Source organism: Crocuta crocuta, unplaced genomic scaffold (assembly GCF_008692635.1).
Source record: "Crocuta crocuta isolate KB4526 unplaced genomic scaffold, BGI_CrCroc_1.0 scaffold234, whole genome shotgun sequence".
In the NCBI taxonomy this organism is placed as follows: Eukaryota; Metazoa; Chordata; class Mammalia; order Carnivora; family Hyaenidae; genus Crocuta; species Crocuta crocuta.
The window spans coordinates 1568195-1591638 of NW_027529647.1; the positions used below are offsets into that span (position 1 = coordinate 1568195).

At 44.1% G+C, this 23444-nt stretch overlaps 1 protein-coding gene across 7 annotated transcripts in view; it reads right to left on the reverse strand.

Annotated features, from left to right (window-relative positions):
* The window catches only part of DNASE1 (deoxyribonuclease 1), a 48166-nt gene that overhangs the window by 5999 nt on the left and 18723 nt on the right, over positions 1-23444 (reverse strand). For 2 of the 7 annotated variants that reach the window (XM_077762537.1, XM_077762535.1), the window contains exons 1-2: positions 6333-6414; positions 4222-4371 (exon numbers count right to left, since the gene is read on the reverse strand). The exons of 2 other annotated variants lie outside the window; for them this stretch is intronic. Coding sequence is in view for 2 of the 5 variants with exons in the window: in XM_077762532.1 (XP_077618658.1) it covers positions 6333-6779 (447 nt within the window). In the remaining 3 variants the exon portion in view is untranslated. Of the gene's footprint in view, positions 1-4221; positions 4372-4610; positions 4825-6332; positions 6784-10147; positions 10224-23444 lie in introns of those variants that run through there. 3 more of the 7 variants (XM_077762536.1, XM_077762532.1, XM_077762533.1) reach the window with 3 other exon arrangements.

The following is a 23444-nucleotide window of genomic DNA, read 5'->3' on the forward strand; positions in this document are numbered from 1 at the left end:
CTGTTGGGCTTCATGTGACAGTAAATGTCGCAAGCTCCTGTGACCCATTCCTAGAAGCCGTGGTGACTGCCCCCAACATGTAGCCCGGGGAAGAGGAGGTCCCCAGATCCAGAGGGAAAAAGAAAGGACACATAGTGGCAGTTCCCAAACTGTGCACTGAGGCACCTCTGGCCCCACAGTGAACTTGTAGGGCAGCGTAGGATACTTTTAACTCCTGAGGGGAACAGTGATCTTCAACATGGCTGGACACAGCGGTTCGGTAGCTCACGGTTTCCGCATTTAATCTTGCTACATTCCTTTCCGTGGCTTCAGGACTCTGCAAAGCTACATTTCTGGCAGCTACTGAAAATGTAATTACTGCATGAGAAGCATTGTGGAATGGGCACTAAGGATGGCAGCATCCAATCTGATTCCAAGATTTAAAATGTGCCTAATAGGCTCACACACTGCATTCGTAAGAAATTTCAGTGACTTAACAAAAACATATTTTTCTTCGGATTTATCTGTACAGATCTTCCTCACTTTATAATAAAGGTTACATCCTGATAAGCCCACTGTATCAATGAGGAGTTGCTTTCTTTTTATGTTTATTATGTATTTTTGAGAGAGACAGAGTGAAAGCAGAGGAGGGGCAGAGAGAGGGAGACACAGAATCCAAAAAGGCGCCAGGCTCTGAGCTGTCAACACAGAGCCCAATGAGGGGCTCAAACCCACAAACCACGAAATCATGGCTTGAGCCGAAGTCAGACATTTAACTGAGCCACCCAGGTGCCCCAAGGAGTTGCTTCTTCTGAAGAGCAAAGAACATGGTTTATGGAGATAGAATCTACTCCTGGTGAAGATTTGATGACTGTCTGAACAACAACAAAATATTTAGAATATTTTCTAAATATTTTTAGGGTTTGAGGAGATTAATTCCAATTTGGAAGAATTTCTACTGTGGATCAAATGCTATCAAACTGCATCACATGCTACAGAGAAATTGTTCATGAAAGGAAGAGTCCATGAATGCAGCAAGAAGGGAAGACCCTCTACCAGCACAAAGAGTCCGTCTCAATGAAAGCTCAGATGATAGTTACCATTTCTTAGCTATAAAGTAATTTTTGTGGTAGGCTTCACACCTAGGGCAGAGCCCAAAGCAGGGCTTGAATTCAATGACCCTGAGACAAAAACCTGAGCCAAGATCATGAGTAGAACACTTAGCCAACTGAACCGACCAGGCAACCCCAGCAATAAATTTTTTTAAATGTCTTTATTTTTGAGAGAGCGAGCGAGAGAGAGAGAGCGCACGCACAAGTAGGGGAGGGACAGAGAGAAAGCGAATCCCAAGCAGGCTCCACACTGTCAGCACAGAGCCTGACACAGGGCTTAAACTCACGACCTGAGCCAAAATCAAGGTGTGGACACTTAACTGACTGAGCCACCCAGGTGCCCCAGGAAGAAGGATTTCAAACTATCAGAAATTGTGGGGTGGCAGATGATGATCACTTATCAAGGCCTCCAGAGGAATGGCAGTTTTCCACCTGTTGAGAGACATGCCTGACTCTCTCCTCTGAGATGGGGCTTTGTCTCATATCCTGGCTGTGGCCGGGACATCTCCACTGACACCCTGTGGGCCTTGCAAATTTCCTACGGTGGAAGCAGACTGCAGACTGTGTCCCTGGACGCCCCTGACCCCTGGCCCCACCTCCATGTAGATTCTGGGTCCCAGCTTTCCCTCAGCCTCTCCCCAAATGCAGTCTGAGTGTGCACTCCCCTGTGATTCTGCAGCCACCAGGCCAGGCTCCCCAAACACATGCAAAGCCTGCCAGTGGTATCTCTGCTTCCAGAAATCCAACCCATGACTGTGTGTCCACACAGTGCCCGGCGCATCCTGTGAATGTGTTGTTAGATCGTGTTATTCCTCCACTTGAAATCTGTCATCAGTTTCTCATTGTCCTTAAGGTGAAAGCGGACGCCTACCAAGACTTGTACGATTCTAGCCCAGGGCCTCTGCTCTGCCTGTAGAGCTGGGCCACCTTATCGTTCTGGCTTCCGCTCAAACATCACCTCGTGAGGAAGGCCATCCTCTCCCCAGAAATCCTTAACCACCAATGCGGTCCCATTACCCTCTTTCATGACATTTTTTGACTGTTTTTCATGACTTCTTGTTATCGCTGGTTTTCTTTGTTTTTAACATGTTTGCTCTTGTTTATACTTGTTTAAAGCCAGCCTCTAGTCTGGAACACAAACCCCAGACCCAAATAAGAGCAGATGTCTCATCGAACCTGTCCATGAAACTGTCCTGCGCCTAAACCAATGCCTGGGAACACAAAAGGGACTCCGCTGACAAATGCTTCACACAGTGGGGCTAAGTACTCCCCACTTCCCTCAGCACCCTCCCAGCTGAGTAAGAGAATGTCCATCCCTCATGTATCCTCCACAAAGAACCCAACGTGGCCTTCTGTCTTAAAGCACAGGATACACGGAGGGGCATCTAAATGGCCTCTGGGTACTTGGTCTGAGCTGACCAGGAGTTTCCAGGAACCACAGCTATGAAGGCCCTGCAGGTGTACCTCCCCTTAGCTAGACTCAACCTATACCCCTTCTCTCCCCTTAGGAAGCGTGTTCACTGCCCCACAAGGCAAACGTTTTAGAAGACAAGGGGCTTCCATCCCTTCCTTCAGATAACGGGCTGATACCTTTGCCATGACATTGCTTTAATCCATGTCAAACAACCTACGTAGATCAGCAGCATGTCCCAGCTCAGCATGCTGGCCTTGGCTCATGACCCTGCCTTACCTCACCATCCCTCATGAATTTATTTCTGTTCATTACAAAGAAACCATTAACCCAGGGTAGAAAACTCAGAACAACAAACATCTAAACTGCCACAATCCAAAACAGCATCAGTCACGCTCAGCAGTGGCCCCAGCCCCGGCATCCTCACCCCTGCTGTGCCCATGCCGTGTCCATCACATCACCAGAACAGGCGGCACCCAAGTTCTGTGATGTCTGGCCTGAACAGTGTACACGTGCCCCCCCTTGCAGATCAGACTAGGCTCAGTTTCCCCCAGCCACCCCCTCTCCCCAGTCCTCAATGATTTTCTGCACTCCACATTCAGGAGAGAAGCAAACAAAAATATGACTTTAATAAAAGGCAGTTTTCTAAGGTGCATGTTGGAGACGTTAGCATACCTTTAACTCAAGGCCATTAAATACATGCTCATGTTCTTGATGATGAATCTGAGGCCCCTAAAGATTTCATTAGCCTCACAGCTCTCTTGATGGACTCCTAACATGCTAGCAGTATTTCCAACAAAGCAGCATAAAAACATGTTCCCCAAATTCCAAAGACCCCTCAGTCTTTCCAAGCACCAAGAATCTTCTTCAGCAGGACCCCCCACCCCGCCCAAGGCTGGGGGTCTACAAAAGAGACCAGCAGGGCCCTGAAGACCCAGGAAGGAAGCTCACCAGACAGTGTGAGCTGGCCATGGTGATGTTTGCAGAGCTATTTTCCGTTGATCTATCTTCCAACTCACTGACTGTTTCTTCAGCTGTCTCTAATCTGTTAAAACCACTTACTGAATTTTAAATTTCTTTTATCATACTTTCCCGTTTTCGATTTTTCATTTACTTTTTTTATGAATTCTCATTCTCTGTGATACTATGCATCTTATCTATTTTCTTTAATATGTTAATTTTAAACTCTAGTATCTTAATCTCTGGTGGGTCTATCATCCCACCCAATGGTCCTGTTTTTCAGTGTACATGGTAACCAGACTCAGCATCAGGCACAGTGTATGACAGAATGAGAGGGTCAGGCCACCATTGGATAGTCAAGGAATCAGGTGATGTTTAGCCCATCTGCAGTCCTTGTAAAGTCCAATCTGCCTGTGGATTTGCCCCACACCCAGGGTGCTGCCCCAAAGGGTCCCAGCAAAGAGCCTGGTGCTTCTCAGGTCTTTTCTCCTTCACAGGCTCTGAACTCTTCCCAAACACCACAAAACTGCCTCCAATCCTGCTGTGCTTTTCAGCCTCAATAGGGAACCACTGCTGAGAATCAACTTCGTATCTCTGACCTCCTTCCTCTTAGGGCTCTTCTGCCTTAGCCGGACCAGACCTCCATGTCAGTCTCCCCAGCCCCAAGAGAGTGTGTGGGGCGGGGCTCTTGGGGCTTCTCTTGGCAGCTTTCCCTGCCCAGCCCCAAGGAGAAAATTCCAGTGCAAGAAGTAGGCTCACCTCCCCGAGCTCCTCTGAGTCATGGCTGCCAGGGCAGCTCTTCAGCTCCTGAAGCAGCTCCTTTCAGAATTATAACCAGTTCCTGAGTCCTTAGTAGACACTGGTCAGCTGTGAACTACTCCATGGCCAGAAGCAGTCTTTTTTCGTTACCTGGAGCAAGTCATCAGAACGGACAGCAGTGTGAGGACAGGATGTGGGCTGATGACTAGGCAAGCTGGTCTGGCCAGCCCAGGCTATATGGACATCTCTGAGCTATACATGTCCCCGTGCAGAGGTATGCCAACCAATGAGAGACAAAAACAGAGAGGGAATTTCCCTCTCCCCGACGAAGAGTCCCTGGCACTGAAACCTCTGTACCCTTGTCTGAACCCTATGATATTTGTCCTTACCAGCTCAGTTCTACAATGAAGATGGCAGGATATGGCAATTCTACATTCCAGAAGCTCATTCTGTAGCTTCTCCGAGAACAGGAGTGTGTATTCTCAGCTGAGGGCTATCATCTCACTCTTGGAGAAGGAGCCTTGAGGCCTGAAGACTGCCAACTCCAGACCTGCTTCCTCTCTGGGGACTCTGTCCTCTTGGCTGGATGGGCAATCCTGGTTTCTGATAAGAAGTACAAGTAGCCGCTGTGCTTCCTGCTTAGGGCTGGCCGTGGGGCTTATTTACTAACATAGTTTGTCACATGTTGACAGTTTCAACTTTCCCAAATGGGCTTCTGCCTCAGGGCCTTTGCATGGTTCCTCCAATTTAAGTCAACATGCTGCCTGTTTTTGTCTTACCACCAATCACCTCTAATGCACAGTGTGCCATCTGTCTCATGAGATGTGGTCCCCTGAGAGCTGGCACTTATGCAGCAGGAACAGGTAAACCTGCAGCAGGTGCTTACCAAGTACTTGCTGAATATAAGGATGAACGTCAGAGGGGCCTTCTTGACAGAACAATGGTGTTAGATGCTCCCACCAGCTGCTCCGGTTGTCCCCATCTGAGTGTGAGCATCTCAAAGGGGCCTGGCTCAGTCCTCTCTGATGCATGAGAGAAGGGACAGGCTTCTGCCACCAGACTGGGGTCCTTGGCCTGCACATCCCACCCAAATCCTTGTGGGATGGAGACATTTAAGCAAGGGCGATAAGGGGGCACCAAAGTTACAGCTCCTAATGGGAAGGCAGGGAGGCTCCTGTGGGCTCAGGTGCCATCAGAGAAATACTTGGTTAAAGCACAGCCAGAACCAATCCATACCATCACAGAAGTCCCAGGCGAAGGCTCAGGACTTTCAGACAGCAGACCAGAGAGGAGCTGGTTGTGGGCCTATCTCTGTGGAGAGGAAGGGGCCACCCATGCCTGAGCTCAGCAGGACCCTCCCAAGAACCGGGGGGCACCACAACACAGTGCAGTGCTCACCACGGACCCTCAGGTAGGAGTCTGAAGTGACAGCGTGTCTTTTCTAACTCTGCCCAATCCTTCCTGTATGGGCGAGAGGGCTGACCCAATGTCTTCCCTACCTCTATGTCCACTAGTCCTCAGCCTCTGTCTACCTTCCATTCTCTGAACATCTCTGGACCTTACACTGTAGGACATTAAGGCAATGTGGCTCTGCCAGTGTGGAGGAGACCACGGCCCCCTTAGTGTTTCCCACCGGCAGGAAGCTTCAATCTGGAATGTTCCCATACCTGAACTCTTCCCTCAGGGGTAAAGACGCATGCAATAAGAGCCCATGGGGCTTAGTCATGTGAGAAAGGCTCCCGCTAAACCACCCTCCCATTAGCGCCTCAGCCCTTGCCCTTAGCTGGCCTCCAGGACAGATGCCTCATCAGACCTGCCACGAGTAAAGGATGATGCACTCATCCTGACCCAGACCCCATCAGCCGTGGGGTCCCCAGGGGACCTCCCCATCCTGGAACCAGGGCCCCGCCACCACTCTCCCCCCAGAGGTCCTGGTACCACCCCAGAGAAGGGCCTGAGGCTAGGAGAGTCCTGGCTGTGGGACCAGGAAGGCGCCTCTAGGTGAAGAACAGAGACCTCTACCCACTCAGGAAACACAGGCTCTGTGCTCTGGGGAGCAGCGCTGGTTGTCACCCCACATCGACACCGGTTCAGAAAACATGTCCACTCACCTTGCAAGGCTGGCCTTGCAGACTCCCCCTCTTGCTGCCCGCACGGAAGTGCAGCTGACGGTCGGTAATCAGTGCCCCGCCTCCTAGTGCAAGTGTACCAGGATGGCACACCCCCAAAGGCCTTCTCCGCCCAGCTGTGGCTGTGGCCAGCACCTCGGGCAGTAGAGGTGGCCCCAAGAGGCCAGGGAGGAGTCCAGACCAAGGCCAGAATGCCCAGAGGTAGGTGGCCTGTTCGGTCTGGCTCAGGCCACAGAAGCAGCGCGAGGACCCTGCCGGTGCGAGTTCATAGGTGATCAGCTCCCTTCTCCACTCAAGCTCCTGTGAGGAGGCGTGGATCCTCGCAGGCACCTCATCCCAGCAAAGGCACAAGCAGAGAGGCTGGTAAACCTGAGCTTGGTGTGGGGCCAACCCCAGGCTGCCACAACGCTGTCTTCCAGTCTGCACCATCTTCCTGTTCTCATTCACAGTGTGACCGATTAACAAAGGAAAAAAGGGAGTGTTAACAATCAATCCGCTTAGCTGCAAGGCCCCACCTGCTCTGAACCTCATTAAGCTCCTGACAGGCTCTTGCATTTGTTTGGTTATATGCTCATTCAAGACAGAGTAACAGGGACCCCTGAACAGCAGGAAAAATGGACAAGAGAGGACGTGATGGTTTCCCAGTGAGAAGGGAGACCACCAGCCTGAGCCCTGTGACTGCACCAGCCACAGCCAATGTGGTTTCCAGGCTCCGATGCAGGGAGGGGAGGCTCAGATGCAGCCAGGCGTCTCCCTCAGTGGAAGAGACAGAACTGGGAGGTCAAGGACACAGCAAGGGTGTGCAGGGCAAGCGGTGGAAAGGAGAGGCGCTCCAGGATATGAGGAGGGTCCTCTTGAGTCTTCAGCAGAGAACAAACCTGCACCTGTGGGAGCCAAACTCTGCCCAGAGGCCACGGCGAGGCCCCCCAGAAAAGAGTCGATGGAACGACCCCCCGGGCTCACACAGGGATGAGACTGCCTGTTGTTTCCACAAGCCATGGTAGAAAGGCCTCCTAATCCACAGGGCGCTGGATGGAATCCTCAGAAGGGCAGTACCCCTAATAATGACGCTAAATTACCTGAAGCCCAAAGGCAGCTGTGGACCCACCTGACACTACTCAGAAAAAGAGCAAAAGGAGAAACAAGAGTATCTAAAGAAAAAAGCAAAATGTCCTAAATATGATCAAGACTATAAACTCACAGACCCAAGAACCTCAATAAAACCCAAGGGGGGATACACTTTAAGAGACCACCACCAAGACACATCATAATCAAGTTGGTAAAAACCAGTGTTAAAGAAAAAAAACCCTTAAAGAAGCCAGGCTTTTAAAAAGCACATTAGGTGTGGACCGGGCCTCGGTCCCGCTGCCGGGGCTGCAGGCCATCACTGCCAACACCAAATGTCTACACCTGCAGGGTCAAGTCCCACCTCTGGTCGTAACCGGAGACCTGGGCGGACACACAACCAGACAGATGACGTGGTGGACATCATGAGAGTTGACGTGGATAAGGGGCTGGAAAGAGATCAGAAACACCAGAGGATGGTGCAGACTCACTGTAGTCAGGAGCGTCCCGATTTGAAACTAACACCACTGAGCTGAAGAGAAGATATTGGTGGAAGAATTTCAAGATGTGGGCGACAGGGACTGTCCCTGTGGTGGCCACCATCATCACCATCGCTGTCATCATCGTATGGAATGTTTCCCCCGAGAAGGACCAGTGAAACTCCACCCTGCTGTTCCAGAACCCTCTTCAAGATGTCTGACTTAGAACCTGCTACACTCTCGAGCTCACCTACTGTTCTATCTAAAGTGATTACTTTCTGTTACCATAAAGTTTGATTTCTAGGAACCATGTCTTTGTTGTCATAAGCACTCCAAACCCGAAGTGCAGCCGTGGGGCCCATACTCAGCCCCACGCCTTCACTGACTGCCGTGTGGCTGAGGAAGGGGGACTTCTTAAGTTCCAGAGTATTGTAACCTAGAAGTCATGTTGTCTGATTAACTGCCATTAATTCCAGTTGAGGAAATTTGTTCCCAGTTAGCTCTCCCCGTCACATGACATCTTCAGAACCACATTTGCAACCTCTAGGTAATCAGATTTCCAATTTGTGCCTTCCAAAAAGAACACTACTGCCTAACACAAATCTGTAACAGTAACAGGATTATTGTGACTTATTCTGCTATTTTTCTGATTCCCTGTAAGAGAGCTCTCTACTATTTATAAGCACTGATTCAGGCACTATATGTATTTTTAAGTGCTTATTTGGAGAGAGAGAGAGAGAGAGAGAGAGAGCGCGAGCGCACAGGGAAGAGGGAGGGAAAAAGGGAAAAAGAATCAAGCAGGCTCCTCATGGTCAGCACAGAGCCCGACACAGGGCTTGAACACACAAACTGCCAGATCATGACCCAAGCAGAAATCAGGAGTCAAACGTTTAACTGACTAAGCCACTCAGGCGCCCCTCCTGCAATACACTTTAAAACAAGATATTTTTAAAGAGGTTTTACTCTTACATCAGATATGAAGATGTTTACATTTTTGTTACTGTTTTGTGTCACTTGCTAAAAATATTACTTGAATCCGAAATAATAGCCTCTTTAAAACATTTTTCTGGAACTATGGTTAGAAAAAAAAAGTTTCTATTTTGCCAAAAAGTTAAATGCCAGTATAGTGTCCTTAAGTCTCTTCTCAACAGATAAACTTTAAAAAGTGACAAATGGAACTCAGGGTCCCTTCAGAATTAAAATTATCGTATCGTATGTGAACCTTCTACATCCTAACAGGCCTTTCTTGCCTTTGAGATTCTGTATGTGGTGCAGCATTTCTTCCAGGAGTTAGAGACGGCTTAAGCTGGACTCTGACCATCTCATACGGAGAGACTGAGTTTTACCCAGTAGTTTGCAGATTGCAGGCTGTGGATTCCAGGAGGTTTCTAATAATTACATGAGCAACATTTCGTAGCCTTCCGGTGAGACCATCTGTGAACTGGTCATCAAGTGGCCCAGTCCCCATAGACAACAGCTTTTTTGAAGTTTGTTTCCTATTTTTATCCATATTCCACTTCCTATATCTGTCTTCTAAATTATGTTTTCAGTTAGGCATTGGTCAGGGGTGGATGACTCTTTTCACATAAGACAGTGAACCAGAGATACTTTCTTCAATATCACAGACTGCGTAAGATGCTGCTTTGGAAATAGCTTTGTCATCTGAGAGACCTGTGTATGTGAGACTTTCATCATCAGGGTATGTAGCTTAAGGACAGGAATGACAAGAGGCAAGGAGGCACTGAGGGAGAAATACAGAGGTATTACCACTCTGGCCCACTGTTACTGGAGGATTCTAGAATTCCCGTTCGCATGCTAGCACATGACTTACAAAGCAACAACAGTTGACGTGGGCCCTGTTTCTGTAGCACCTGTCCCCCTGACATCACCGACATGCCCTGCACAGCGTCAGGGCATTAACCTGCCCTCGGCTCAGGGTCTCCCGGCTAGTCTGACTCTGACCTTGGTGCCCCCTCCTTGCCTGATGCCCAGCCAGTCCCATGTACCGCGCTGGCTCCTGCATCAACCTAAGGCTACCTTGCTCGTATCTGTGCACCCCACTGGGAACTTGCTCACTATAGTGAACTGAGTAAACTGCTCATAAACATTTAAAAAAGCACAATATGTGTAGATAAAGATAGGAATGACAAGCAACTCCTGCTGTAAGTCAGGATAACGGAATGACATCTTTAAAACACTGAAAGAAAAGGAGGGAAAAGGTCAACTGGAATTCTTTTTATCTATAAAAACTACCTTTTAAAAATGAAGGCAAGGAAATTTCACTTTCCAGTCTGGCATGTAAGGAGCTTGAAGGCTGTCACCACCATCCCTACAATAAGAAAAAAGTTAAACAAACTGAAGAACAATACTTTTTAGATCCATTAAAGAACTGAAGTCACAGGATACAACACTGCCCAAGCACCTAGAATAATGGAAGGGCCCATTCTTAGGGGGACCCTCACACTTCTGAGGGTTTTTTTTGTTTTATTTATTTCTAGGAGAGAGAGAGAGAGAGAGACAGCGCAAGCAGGGGAGGGTCAGAGAGAGAGGGAGTCACAGACTGAAACAGGCTCCAGGCTCCGAGCTGGTAGTCAGCACAGAGCCCAACGCGGGGCTCGAACCCATGAACCACAAGATCATGACCTAAGCGAAAGTCGGACACTTAACCGACTAAGCCACCCAGTCGCCCCTCACACTTCTGAGTTTTATCTCCAGAAGCCCTGCCAAGCTTCTCACAGTGAAGGTCTGAGAACAAAACTCCTCACGCTTCAAGTAGGGGGAGGGGAAAGTAGCCATTCTGAGATGCCCCCAGAGCATTGTTCTTAACAAGGCCTGCCCCAAGGGAAACAGTTTTACCAGAGCCTAGAGGAGACTTCACAGGAACCTATCCTCAACCCCAGCACCCCATCCCCCACCTTCTTGTTTCACTTAAGAGAATGGGCAAAACCCAAAATCAAATAGCGCTTGTGAAGGCACAGGTCAGTGGTACAGGGTTATGAAAAGACTGAGACCTAATCACAGAACTGGAGATCACTTCTAATAATATCCACAGGGCTCGCGTACAATAACGGGCGTACAACAACGGGCGTACAACTAAAAAGCTGCACTTCTCAAGACATTCAGAAATCACTAGGGAAACTCAAAGACAACAGAGGAGACAAAAACAAAGATATGAGTAAATTTTAGTAATGACACTGCTAGAGCAAACAGTAAACACAGGCGAACTCCTAGCCACGTAAGCATAAGACCTCACACTAAGGCATACTCATCTTGGTCCCTTTTACCTAGTACAGCATGCTGGCTTTTAAAAAATTCCAAAGCAGGGGCGCCTGGGTGGCTTAGTCGGTTAAGCGTCTGACTTTCGCTTAGGTCATGATCTCACGGTTCGTGGGTTCGAGCCCCGCGTCAGGCTCTGTGCTGACTGCCAGCTCAGAGCCTGGAGCCTGCTTCAGTCTGTGACTCCCTCTCTCTCTGACCCTCCCCTGCTCACGCTGTCTCTCTCTCTCTCTCTCCTAGAAATAAATAAAACATTAAAAAAACAAAAAACAGAGAAGAGTTTTTTAAAAAAAAAAAATTCCAAAGCATATTAACATAAAAAACACAGACACTGAAGAGCCAGAGCAAGGAGAGAACCAGACTCAGGTATGGCAGAGATGTTGGAATTATCAGACGAGGAATTTAAAGCAACTATGATTAAGATGCTAGAGCTCTGGTGGAAAAAGTGGATCCCATCAAACTAAGCAGAGAGATAGACATTCTATGGAAGAATCAAAAGGATATGCTGGCAACCAACACAAATTTTAACAGAAATAAAGAACACTTTTGATGGGATCATCAATACACTAGACACAGCCAAAGAAAGAACCAATGAACTTGAGGAACTGACACTGCAACTTTCAAGACTGAAATGCAAACAGAAAAAAGAATGAAAAGGACAGAACAGAAAACCTAAGAACCGTGGGACAATTACAGAAGGTGTATCTATCTGCAGTGAAAATAGAAGAGAAAAAGGAACAAAAGAAATATGTGACCCAACAATGTTTGAGACTTTTCCAAAATTAATAGCAGATCCAGGAAGCTCACAGAACATCAAATATAGGGACACCCGGGTGGCTCATTTGGTTAAGTGTACAGCTTCAGCTCATGATCTCATGGTCCATGGGTTCAAGCCCCACATCTGGATCTGTGCTGACAGCTGCAAGACTGGAGCCTACTTCGGATTCTGTGTCTCCCTCTCTCTCTGCTCCTCCCCCATTCACATGCTCTTACTCTCAAAAATAATAAACATTTAAAAAAAATTTTTAGGGGGCGCCTGGGTTGCTTAGTCGGTTAAGCGTCCGACTTTCGCTTAGGNAAGTTTAAAATGTTTAAAAATTAAGGATATTTGTTACAGGGCACTCTTGCCTACCAAAAAATGTTAAAAGAAGATCTTCAGAAAGAAGGAAACAGACACAGGTTAGAAAGACAGATCTACACAAAGAAGAATGTTAGAGAAGGAATAAATGGGGGGTAAAATGTTTTATTTTTCTTATTCTTAACTGACCTCATGCATAACAGTTTGTTCAAAATAATAATATCAACAATGTATGCAGTAATTGAAGCTTCAGTACAAGTGAAATGAATGAGAATGTCATAAGGGAAAGGAGGAAAGACTGGGAATATTCTGTTATAAGGTACCTGCACTACCCATGAAGTGGTATAGCATTATTTGAAAGTGGATGTGGAAGTGAACTTGGATTAGCTGCAGATACATACTGTGAATTCAAGGGCAAACATTTAAAAAGAGTTTTTTTGTTTTTTAAGTATGATATGTTAAGAGTGTGGGAAAATGTAGTCTATAAAATGTTCAATTAAAGCCAGAGAAAGCAGAAAAAGAGTAAAAGACAAAACCAAAGGCAATAGATAAAAATAAGTTATAGCAGTTATTAATCCAAATGTATCAATAATCAGTTTAAATATTAATGGTCTAAATACAGCATTTAAGAGGCAGAGATGGTCAGGGGCATCTGTCTGGTTTAGTTGGAAGAGCAGTACCTCTTGATCTCAGGGTCATGAGTTTGAGCCCCATATTGCGTGTAGAAATTACTTAAATAAATAAGACAGAAATGATCAGTGAATCAAAAAATAATACCCAACTATGTGATATCTTCAAGAAACCCACTTTAAATATAGAAATACAGATAGATTTAAAGTAAAATGACAGACAAATACATACCATGTTAACACTAATTAAATTAAAGCTGGTTGGGCACCTGGGTGGCTCAGTCGGTTAAGGGTCTGACTTCAGCTCAGGTCATGATCTCGCAGTTCCTGGGTTCGAGCCCCGCATTGGGCTCTGTGCTAACAGCTAGCTCAGAGCCTGGAGCCTGCTTCAGATTCTGTGTCTCCCTCTCTCTCTGACCCTCCTCTGCTCATGCTCTCTCTCTCTCTCTCTCTTAGAAATAAAACATTAAAGAAAAAAAAGAGAAGGAAAGGAAAGGAAAGAGGAGAGGAAAGGAAAGGAAAGGAGTAAAAAATAAAGCTGGAGTAGCTAGAGTAGCTATACTAATTTCAGACAGAAGAAACTTCAGAGCAATGAAAATTATCAGGGATAGAGAGGAACATTACATAATGATGGAGCCAATCCTTCAATAAGACATAATAATCCTTATTGTGTGTGCATTTAACAGAGCTTCAAAATATATAAAGGAAAAACTGACAACTTCAAGAAGAAACAGATGAATCCACTAGGGCCGACTTCAACACCTCGCTATCAGAAATGGACAGATCCGACAGGCAGAAAAATCAGTGACAACATACCTGAATTCAACAACACCATCACTCAATTGGATATAACAGACATGTATAGACTACTTGCTCAAACAACTGAATGTGCATTCTTCTCAATCTTACACAGAACATTCCCCAACACAGACCACATTTGGGCCATAAAACACATCTTAAGAAATTTAAAAGAAAAGAATAAAAATTGTAGGGGCACCTGGGTGGCTCAGTAGATTAAAGCATCTAATTCTTGATTTCAGCTCAGGTCATTATCTCATAGTTCATGGGTTAGAGCCCCATATTAGGCTCTGCACTACAGTGTGGAGCCAGATTGGAATTCTCTCTCTCCCCCTCTCTGCCCCTTTTCCACTCTATCTCAAAATATATAAATAACATTTTAAAAAATAATAAAAATCATGAGGGGCAAATAAGGGGCCTGGGTGGTTCAGTCAGTTAAGCATCTGACTCTTGATTTTGGCTCAGGCCGTGAACTCATGGCTCATGAGTTAGAATCCCATGTTGGGCTCTGTGCTGTCAGTTTGGAGCCTGCTTGGGATTCTCTCTCTCCCTCTCTCCCTGCCCCTCCCTTTCTCTCTCTCTCTTAAAATAAATAAATAAATTTAAATATGTGTGTGTATGAAAAAAAGAATAAAAATCATGCAATGTGTGCTCTCAATCCACAAGAGAACTAAACCTGAAATCAGTAACAGAAAAACAGCTAGAAAATCCTCAAGTATCTGGATGTTAAACAACACACTTCCAAATAACACATAGAACAAAGAAGAAATTTCAAGAGAAATTAATATTTTGAATTAAATGAAAATTAGAAAACAATTTATGAAAATTCGTGAGATGTAGTTAAAGTAGTGCTTAGAGGGAAATTTATAGTACTGAATTCATGTATTGGAAAAGATCTAAAATCAGTAATCTAAGCTTCCAGTGTAAGAAAAGAGGAAATTACTGGGGGCAAGATGGCGGAGAAGTAGGGAACTCAGTACATTGCACTCGCCCCCATATCTGGCACGGAGAAGACCTGAAGCCATAGGAACCCTTACAGAATCAGGAGTTTGGGAGGAAAAGGAGACAGAGTCCACTGAGAAAACCTTCTAACATGAGTGCAAACTGGGGAAGATAAAATCGGGCCGGGACCAGAGACACAGAGGGACGGATGCGATCCCCCTCTGCGGGCAGTTAGAGGGGAAAGAGAGAGGCCGAAACTGCTCAAGACACGGTCCCTGTCACCAGGGAACAGAAAAACCTCCACTGGGGACACAGGGACACGGTCTCCTGCTCTCCAGCTGACCCTAGGCGGGACACACTCGTCCCAGGCTATCCCCGGGAAGACAACTCCCTGCGCGCCAACTCGACCAGGAGGGGCCGTGCAGCAACTGCGCCTTTGTGCTTCTGGCTCAGCTGGATCCCTGGAGGGAAGACGAAGGGCTTAAAACTGGGAGATTTGCCTGCGAGTTCGTGTTTCGGGTGACCAGACACAGAGGGACCCGGTTTCCCACTCTCCAGCTGACCCTAGGCAGGACACACTTGTCCCAGGCGACCCACGGATGAAACTGCTCCTCGCTTGCCACCCGGACCTGGAGGAGACGGGAGCAGCAGCTTCTGGCTCAGTCCCCAGGGCTAGGCAAGAGGCTTGGGACTGCCCTGAGGGGATCGCCTGCGAGGTTGTGTCTCTGGCAATTTCAGTGGGGCGCACGGACTGAGATCTGGAAACGAGGCCTGGCCTGGGTTAAAGAGCGCGACCCACCTTGGCTGCGCCCCTAGAATAGGGAGTTTACACACCCAAAAAAGTGAGTTGCAGCGCTTGGTTCAAGAAGGGACTGGGGCACCACCACTCTTCTCCCGACAACCGCCAAGGCAGAACTCCCGCCCATCCCTGCTAGAGAGCTGCCCTTTTTTTTTTTTTTTTTTTTAATCAGAGTACTGCCCTGATTAATTCTGGTCACATTTAATCCATTCTCTAGATGTAAATTCTACACCTACCTACCTTTTCATCTTTCTCTCATGAGCAATCAGACTATATAGTTTCTCTGGATAACACCACTGTCTTTCTCTCACCTCTTCAACCATATTCTACCCTTTTGCTCTTTGAAAAAGGCTTCTTATCCCTTCTGCCTGTTCATTTCATTTCCAATTTTGCCTCATTCCCGCTCTGTCATCTCTTTCTCTATGCTCTTCAACCAGCACTGCATACACCCAGCTATTTAACTGTAGCTGGGAAATCTGGTTATATGCTGTAAACTGTTCTTTGTCTATTGGGTTTCTTCTTTCTTCCTTTTTTCTTCTTTTTGACTTTTTAATGTATTTTTATTTTCTAGTATTTGCCTTCCCTCCTCCCTCTTTTCTCTTTACTTTTTCGTTTTCCCTTTTGGTTTGCGTGTTTGTTGGATTTGTCTGTGCGTTTGTGTGCCTTTGTTCCCTGTGTGTTTGTCTGTCTGTTTTCTTCTCCAGGGCTACCTCAAGAAACAAGCCAAAGTACACATGGTGGAGAGTCCCAAATACCACAACGAGTAGGAAAATAAAATAACCAAGGTATCAACAAGAGAGACCAAGAGATACCATTCAAAGAACACTTTCTGTAAGGATAAGCCCTGGACAGTCTAAGAGCCTTCTTTGGGACAGCAGCGCTCACAGGTGCAGAGTGCACAACAAGCTTTTAAAACTAACAAGAGATTGGGGCACCTGGGTGGCTCAGTCGGTTAGGCATCTGACTTCGGCTCAGGTCATGGTCTCACAGTTCGTGGGTTCGAGCCCCGCATCAGGCTCTGTGCTGACAGCTAGCTCAGAGCCTGGAGCCTGTTTCAGATTCTGTCTCCCTCTCTCTCTGACCCTCCCCTGCTCATGCTGTCTCTCTCTTTCTCTCTCTCTCTCTCAGAAATAAATAAAACATTAAAAAATTTAAAAAAAACTAACAAGATATAGAAAGTTAACCAAAATGACAAAATGAAAGAGCTCTCCTCCAAAGAAATTCCAGGAAGAATTGACAGCTAAAGAACTGCTCAAAACAGATATAAGCAGCATAACTGAACAAGATTTTAGAACACTGATCATAAAATTAATTGCTGGGCTTGAAAAAAGCATAGAGAACCTCAAAGAAACAATGGCTACAAACACCATGGAGCTTAAAAATAGTTATGATGAATTAAAAATGCGATAAATGAGATACATAATAAACTGGAGGCATCTAATGCACGGATTGAAGAGGCAGAAAGGAGAATAAATGATTTAGAAGACACAATTATAGAAAAAGAAGAAACTGAAAAAAAAAAAAGAGACAAACTGATCCAGGAACATCAAGGAAGAGTTCCAGACCTCAGCAATACAATCAAATGGAACAATATCTGTATCATAGGAATCCCAGAAGAGGAAGAGAGAGGGAAAGGTGCTGAAAGAGTCCTGGAACAAATTACAGCAGAGAACTTTCCCAACCTGGAGAGGGAAGTAGATGTTGAAATTCAAGAGGCACAGAGGACTCCCCTCAGATGTAATTTGAATCGNTAGTTAAAATGTCATTATGACCCAAAGCAATCTACACATTCAATGCAATCCCAATAAAATTGCACGAGCATACTTCTCAAAACTAGAACAAACTATCCTAAGATTTGTATGTAACCACAAATGACCCCGATAGCCAAAGTAATATTGAAGAATAAAACCAAAACGGGAGGCATCACCATCCCAGACTTTAGCCTCTACTACAAAGCTGTCATCATCAAGACAGTACGGTATTGGCACCAAAACAGACATATAGACCAATTCAGAGTTCAGAATTGGACCCCAAAGTATACAGCTGACTAATCTTTGACAAAGCAGGAAAGAGTATCCAATGGAAANAAGAAAAATAATAAAAATTAGAGCAGAAATCAATGAAATCGAAAATAAGAAATCAATAGAGAAATTCAAGACTTCAAAAGTTGCTTCTATGAAAAGATGGAAAGAATTATAAACCTCTAGCCAGGCTAACTAATGAAATCAGAAGATGCATATTACTAATAGGCAAAATGAAAGAGGGAACATGGCTACAGATACCATGAACATTAAAAAGATAATAAAAAATATTATAAATAATTCTATGCCCACCAATTTGGTAACTTAGAGGAAATGAACCAATTCCTTGAAAGCACAACCTGTCAAAACCTACACAAGCAGAAACTGAGAACCTGAGTAGGCCTCTAATAAAGAAATTCTATCAACAACAACTTTCCAAGAAAAAGTACCTGGCCCATTTGGGGTCACTGGTGAATTCTACCAGACAGTTAAGAAGAAATTATACCAATTCTCTATAGTCTCTTTCAGGAGATAGGAGCAGAGGGAATACTTCCTAAGTAATTCTGTGAGATCAGTATTACCTTAACCCACAGGTATAAAAAATCCTCCACAAAAGATAAACAATTCAAAACCAAACAAAAGATAAACAATTCAAATCCAGGTATCAAAAGGCTTGTTCAACATTCAATAATTAGTTAAGAGAAGTCATCACATCAAGAGGCCAAAGGAAAAAATATGATCATATTAATAGATGCAAAAGAAAGTATTTCACAAAACTCAAAACCCATTCAATTAAAAAATACTCAGCAAACTAGGAACAGTGAGTAACTTCCTCAATAATACTTCCTTTTCTAAAGTAGAGACATATAATATACAATCTCGGCCATAAACAGAACCTAGAGACAAGACTCTTTGGGACGGCAAGACATTCAAAAATAGCTGTGTATATGGAGAAACTGAACAAGTCACATAAAGACCCACAGGCAAAACGCGGCCTCAGAGAAGACCTTAAACTTTCACCTTGGACTGATCCCTGAGCTCAGATCAAGTCCACCAAATCAGTGAAGGACTGCCCAGACACAGAACCAGTCTGCCAGAACAGGGAGAGGTGGATGTTTTCTCAAATACCTAATTTTCAAAAACAAAAGGTATACAAAGAAAACATAGCCTGTTCAAAAAATAAATTAGAGGGGCACCTGGGTGGCTCCATCTGTTAAGCATCTGACTTTTGGTTTCAGCTTAGGTCATGATCTCACAGTAGGTGGGTTCGAGTGCCCACTCAGACAGCACGAAGCCTGCTTGGGATTCTCTTCCTCTCTCTCTCTACCCCTGTCCTCCGACCCCCCCCCACCACTCTCTCTCTCTCAAACTTTAAAAAATAAAATTGGCAAAAACCATTCCTGAAGAAGGACAAACATCAGACTTACTAAAACAGCAGTCTTAAATATGGTCAAACAGCTCAAGGAAAGAAGTCCCAAGAAGGAAGAGAGGGAAAAAGGGGCAGAAAGATTAAAGAAATAATGACTGAACTCTTCCCAAATATGCAGAAAGACATGACTCAATAAATCAATGAAGAGCAGGATAAACTTAAAGATCCACAATGAGACACTGTACAATCAAGTAAGCTGTCAAAAGACAAAAACAGGGGGCGCCTGGGTGGCTTAGTCNTAAAAATATTAAAAAAAACAAAAAAAAAGACAAAAACAGAATCCTGGAAGCAACAAGAGAAGAGACTTATGTGCAAGAGATCCTCATTAAGGTTATCAGTCAATTTCTCAACAGAAACGTTGGGGCCATAAGGCAGTGTGATAACATATTTAAATTGCTGAAAGAAAAAAAAAACTATCAACCAAGAAATCTTTATCTGGCAAAATTATTCGTCAAAAATTAGGGAGAAATTAAGACATTCCCAAATAAACAAAAACTGAAGGAGTCTTACCACTAGAACTATCCTCAAAGACATGAAAAGGAAATCCTTCAAGTTGAAAGTAAAGTACACTAGACAGTAACTTGCAGCTGTATGAAGATAGAGCTGAAGGTAAAAAATATATAAACAAATGTAAACATCAGTATTATTCTAACTTTGGTTTATAAAACTCCACTTTTTATATTCTAGAGGATTTAAAAGGCATACATAAAAATAATTATAAGCCTGTGTTAGTGTGTTAAGTATGTAATTGTGACAGCAATAACAAAATGAGGAGAGAGACAGAGATATATACAACTACAATTTTTGTATGCAATTGAAATTGGTATCAATACAATTAGATCATTAAACTTTAGGATGTTACCTGTAATCTCCATGGTAACTACAAAGAAAACACAGAGAATATACACAAAAGAAAGTAAGAAAGGAATCATAACATGTTCCTACACAAAAATCAATCCAACACAAAAGGCAATAATTAAGGAACAAGGAAAATTAAGGGACAAGGAAAATTAAGGGACCAAAAAAGTTGTAAGATATAGAGAAAACAAAACTCAAAAGTAAGCCCTTCTTTATCAGCAATTACAGATTAATCTCCCTAAGTACAAGGCACAGATTGGCAGAATGTTAAAAAAAAAAAAAAAGAAAAACCAGAGGCGCCTGGGTGGGTCAGTCGGTTAAGCTTCTGACTCTTGATTTTGGCTCTGGTCATGATCTCACAGTCTGTGAGATCACAGGCAGCATAGAACCTTCTTGGGATTCTTTCTCTCCTTCTCTCTGCTCCTCCCTCATGTGCACTCTCTCGCCCTTTCTCAAAATAAATAAACATTTGAAAACAATATGTTCTAAGTATATCCTGTCAACAAAAAATGCACTTGAGATCTAAAGTCACAAACAGGTTCAATACGAAAAGATGGGAAAAGATATTTTGCATGAGCAATAACTAAAAGAGAGCTGAAGTGACTATACTAACACCTGACAGGGTAGACTTTAAGTAAAAAACTATTACAAGAAACAAAGGACATGATATGATAACAAAAGAGTCACTTCACCAAGAAAATATAACAATTTTAAACAGGCATGCACCAAACATGAGAGCCCCTAAATATATGAAGCCAAAACTGAGAAAACTGAAGAGAAAAATAGACAACTCTATAGAATAACAGATTTCAATACCCCCACTTCTAATAATGGACACAGGGCAACCAAACAGAAGCTCACTGTGGAAACAGTAAGACAAGAATACTACAGACCGGGGCGCCTGGGTGGCTTAGTTGGTTAAGCGTCCGACTTTCGCTTAGGTCATGATCTCGCGGTTCGTGGGTTCGAGCCCCGCGTCGGGCTCTGTGCTGACTGCCAGCTCAGAGCCTGGAGCCTGTTTCAGTCTGTGACTCCCTCTCTCTCTGACCCTCCCACTGCTCACGCTGCTCTCTCTCTCTCTCTCCTAGAANACGCTGTCTATCTCCCTCTCTCCTAGAAATAAATAAAAATCTTTAAAAAAAAAAAAAAGAATACTACAGACCATTTAGACCTAAGAGAGATCTACAGACCACTCCACCCCAAAACAGCCAAAAACACATTTTTTTCCAAGTGCATACAGAGACATTCTCCAGGACAGCCCACATTTTAAACCATAATAAAAGTTTTAATAAATAGAAAAAAAAAAAAGGCTGAAATAATATAAAGTATCTTCTCCGATGGAATGAAACTAGAAAACAAAGGCAGGAGAAAACTGGAAAATCCCCAAATATGTGGAAGTTAAACAACATGGTCTCAAACAACCAACGTGTAGAGAAGAGATCACAAGGAAAATTAGAAAACATCTTGAGACAAATAAAAATGAAAACACAATATACCAAAGCTTTGGGGTGCAGCAAAAGCAGGGCTAGAGAGAAATTTATAGCTGTAAAGGTTTACATTTAAAAAGAAGATTTCGGGGCGCCTGGGTGGCTTAGTCGGTTAAGCGTCCGACTTTCGCTTAGGTCATGATCTCACGGTTCGTGGGTTCGAGCCCCCCGTCGGGCTCTGTGCTGACTGCCAGCTCAGAGCCTGGAGCCTGTTTCAGAGTCTGTGACTCCTTCTCTCTCTGACCCTCCCCTGCTCACGCTGTCTCTCTCTCCTAGAAATAAATTTAAAAAAAAAAAAAAAAAAAGATTTCAAAGCAGTAGCCCAACTTTACGCCTTAAGGAAATAAAAAAAGGAAAAGTAAGTTAAACCCAAAGCTAGCAGGAAGAAGGAAATAAAGTGGCAACAGAGAAGAGAAAAACAACAGAGATAAATTGCATTTCTCTGTGATAACAATGAGCAATCCTAAATGGAAGTTAAGAAAACAATTCCATTCAATCAAAAAAATTTAAATACTTGGGAATAAACAACAAAGGAGGTGAAAGATGTACACTAAAAAGTACAAATCAATGCAGAAAGGAATTAGAGAATGCATACATACATAAATGGAAAGACATTGTGTTTTCATGGAGTGGAAGACTATTTATTAAGATGTGACCTACAGATTCATGCAGTCCCTACCAAATTCTCAATAATGCTTTTTTAGAAAAATAGAAGATCTATCTTAAAATTCGGAATCTCAAGGGATTCCTAAATAGCCAAAAACAATCTTGATAAAGAAAGATCAAGTTGGAGGTCTCACACTTCCTGATTGTGAAACTTTGTACAAAGCTGCAGGAATCAAAACAATCAGTTAAGCATCCGACTCTTGGTTTTGGCTCAGTTCATGGTCTCAGTTTGTGGGATCAAGACCCGCATCAGGCTGCTTGGGGTTCTCTTTCTCCCTCTATTTCTGGCCCTCCCCTGCTCATGCTCTGTCAAAATAAAAAATATAAACTTTAAAAACAACGGTTTAATAGTAGCCTAAAGACAGACACACAGACCAATGGAATAGAATAGCCCAGAAACAAACCTCCGCACAAGGTCAAATGGTTTTCTACAAGTGTCAAGACCATTCAGTGGAGAAAAGACTGTCTTTTCAACAAGTGGTACTGGGGAAACTAGATATCCACACATAAAAGAATGAACTCAGATCCCTGCCTCATTCTGCAATGAAAATTAAGTCAAAATTGTAGACCTAAATGTGAGAGATAGAACCTTAAAACCCTCAGGAGCAAACATACGGTAAAAGCTGCACACTGGATTTGGCAGTAACTTATATAGAAGACCAAAATCACCAATGAAAGAAAATAGGGATAATTGGATTTCATGACATAAAAACTTTTGTGCACCAAAGGACACTAACAAGAATGTGAAAAAACAACCCACTAAGTGGGAGAAAATATTTGAAAATCATGTATCTAATTAGGATCTGGGATTCAGAATATATGAAGAATTCTTACAACTCAACAACACAAGCAAACAACCCAATCAAAATGGGCAAAGGACTTGAATAGACATTTCTACAAAGACATGTAAATAGTCAATAAGCATATAAAAATGATCACCATCATTAATTAGTAGGGAATGCAAACTGAAACTATGATGAGCTCCCACTATGCACCTGTTAGAATCTGAGTATTATTTAAAAAAAACTAAACAAAACAAAACAGAAAATTAGAAGTATGTGGAGAAACTGGAATCCTGTGCACTGCTGAGAGGAATGCAAAATGGGGCAGCCACAGGTGGAAACCCGTATGGAAGTTCCTCACAAAATTAAACATAGAGTTACCATATAATCCAGCCACTCCACTTCTAGGTATGTACTCAAGAGTGAAAGCAGGCACTCAGATGGTTATACACAGAAGCACAGAAGCATTATTCACAAGAGCCAAAACGTCAAAGCAACCCAAATTTTCAGACAGAAGCACACAGAAGCACAATGCATACAATGGAATGCTCTTCTGCCTTAAAACGACATGCAATTTTGACACCTACCACAACATGTATAAGCTTTGCAGACATGCTGCTAAGTGAGAAAACCTGACACAAAAGGAAAACCATTGCATGACTCTACCTATAAAGGGTACCTAGAATAGTCAAGTTCATAAAGACGTAAAGTAGAATGGTGGTTGCCAGGGACTGGGGAGGGGAAAATGGGGAGTTCTTGTTTAAAGGGTATGGTTTCTCAGCTGG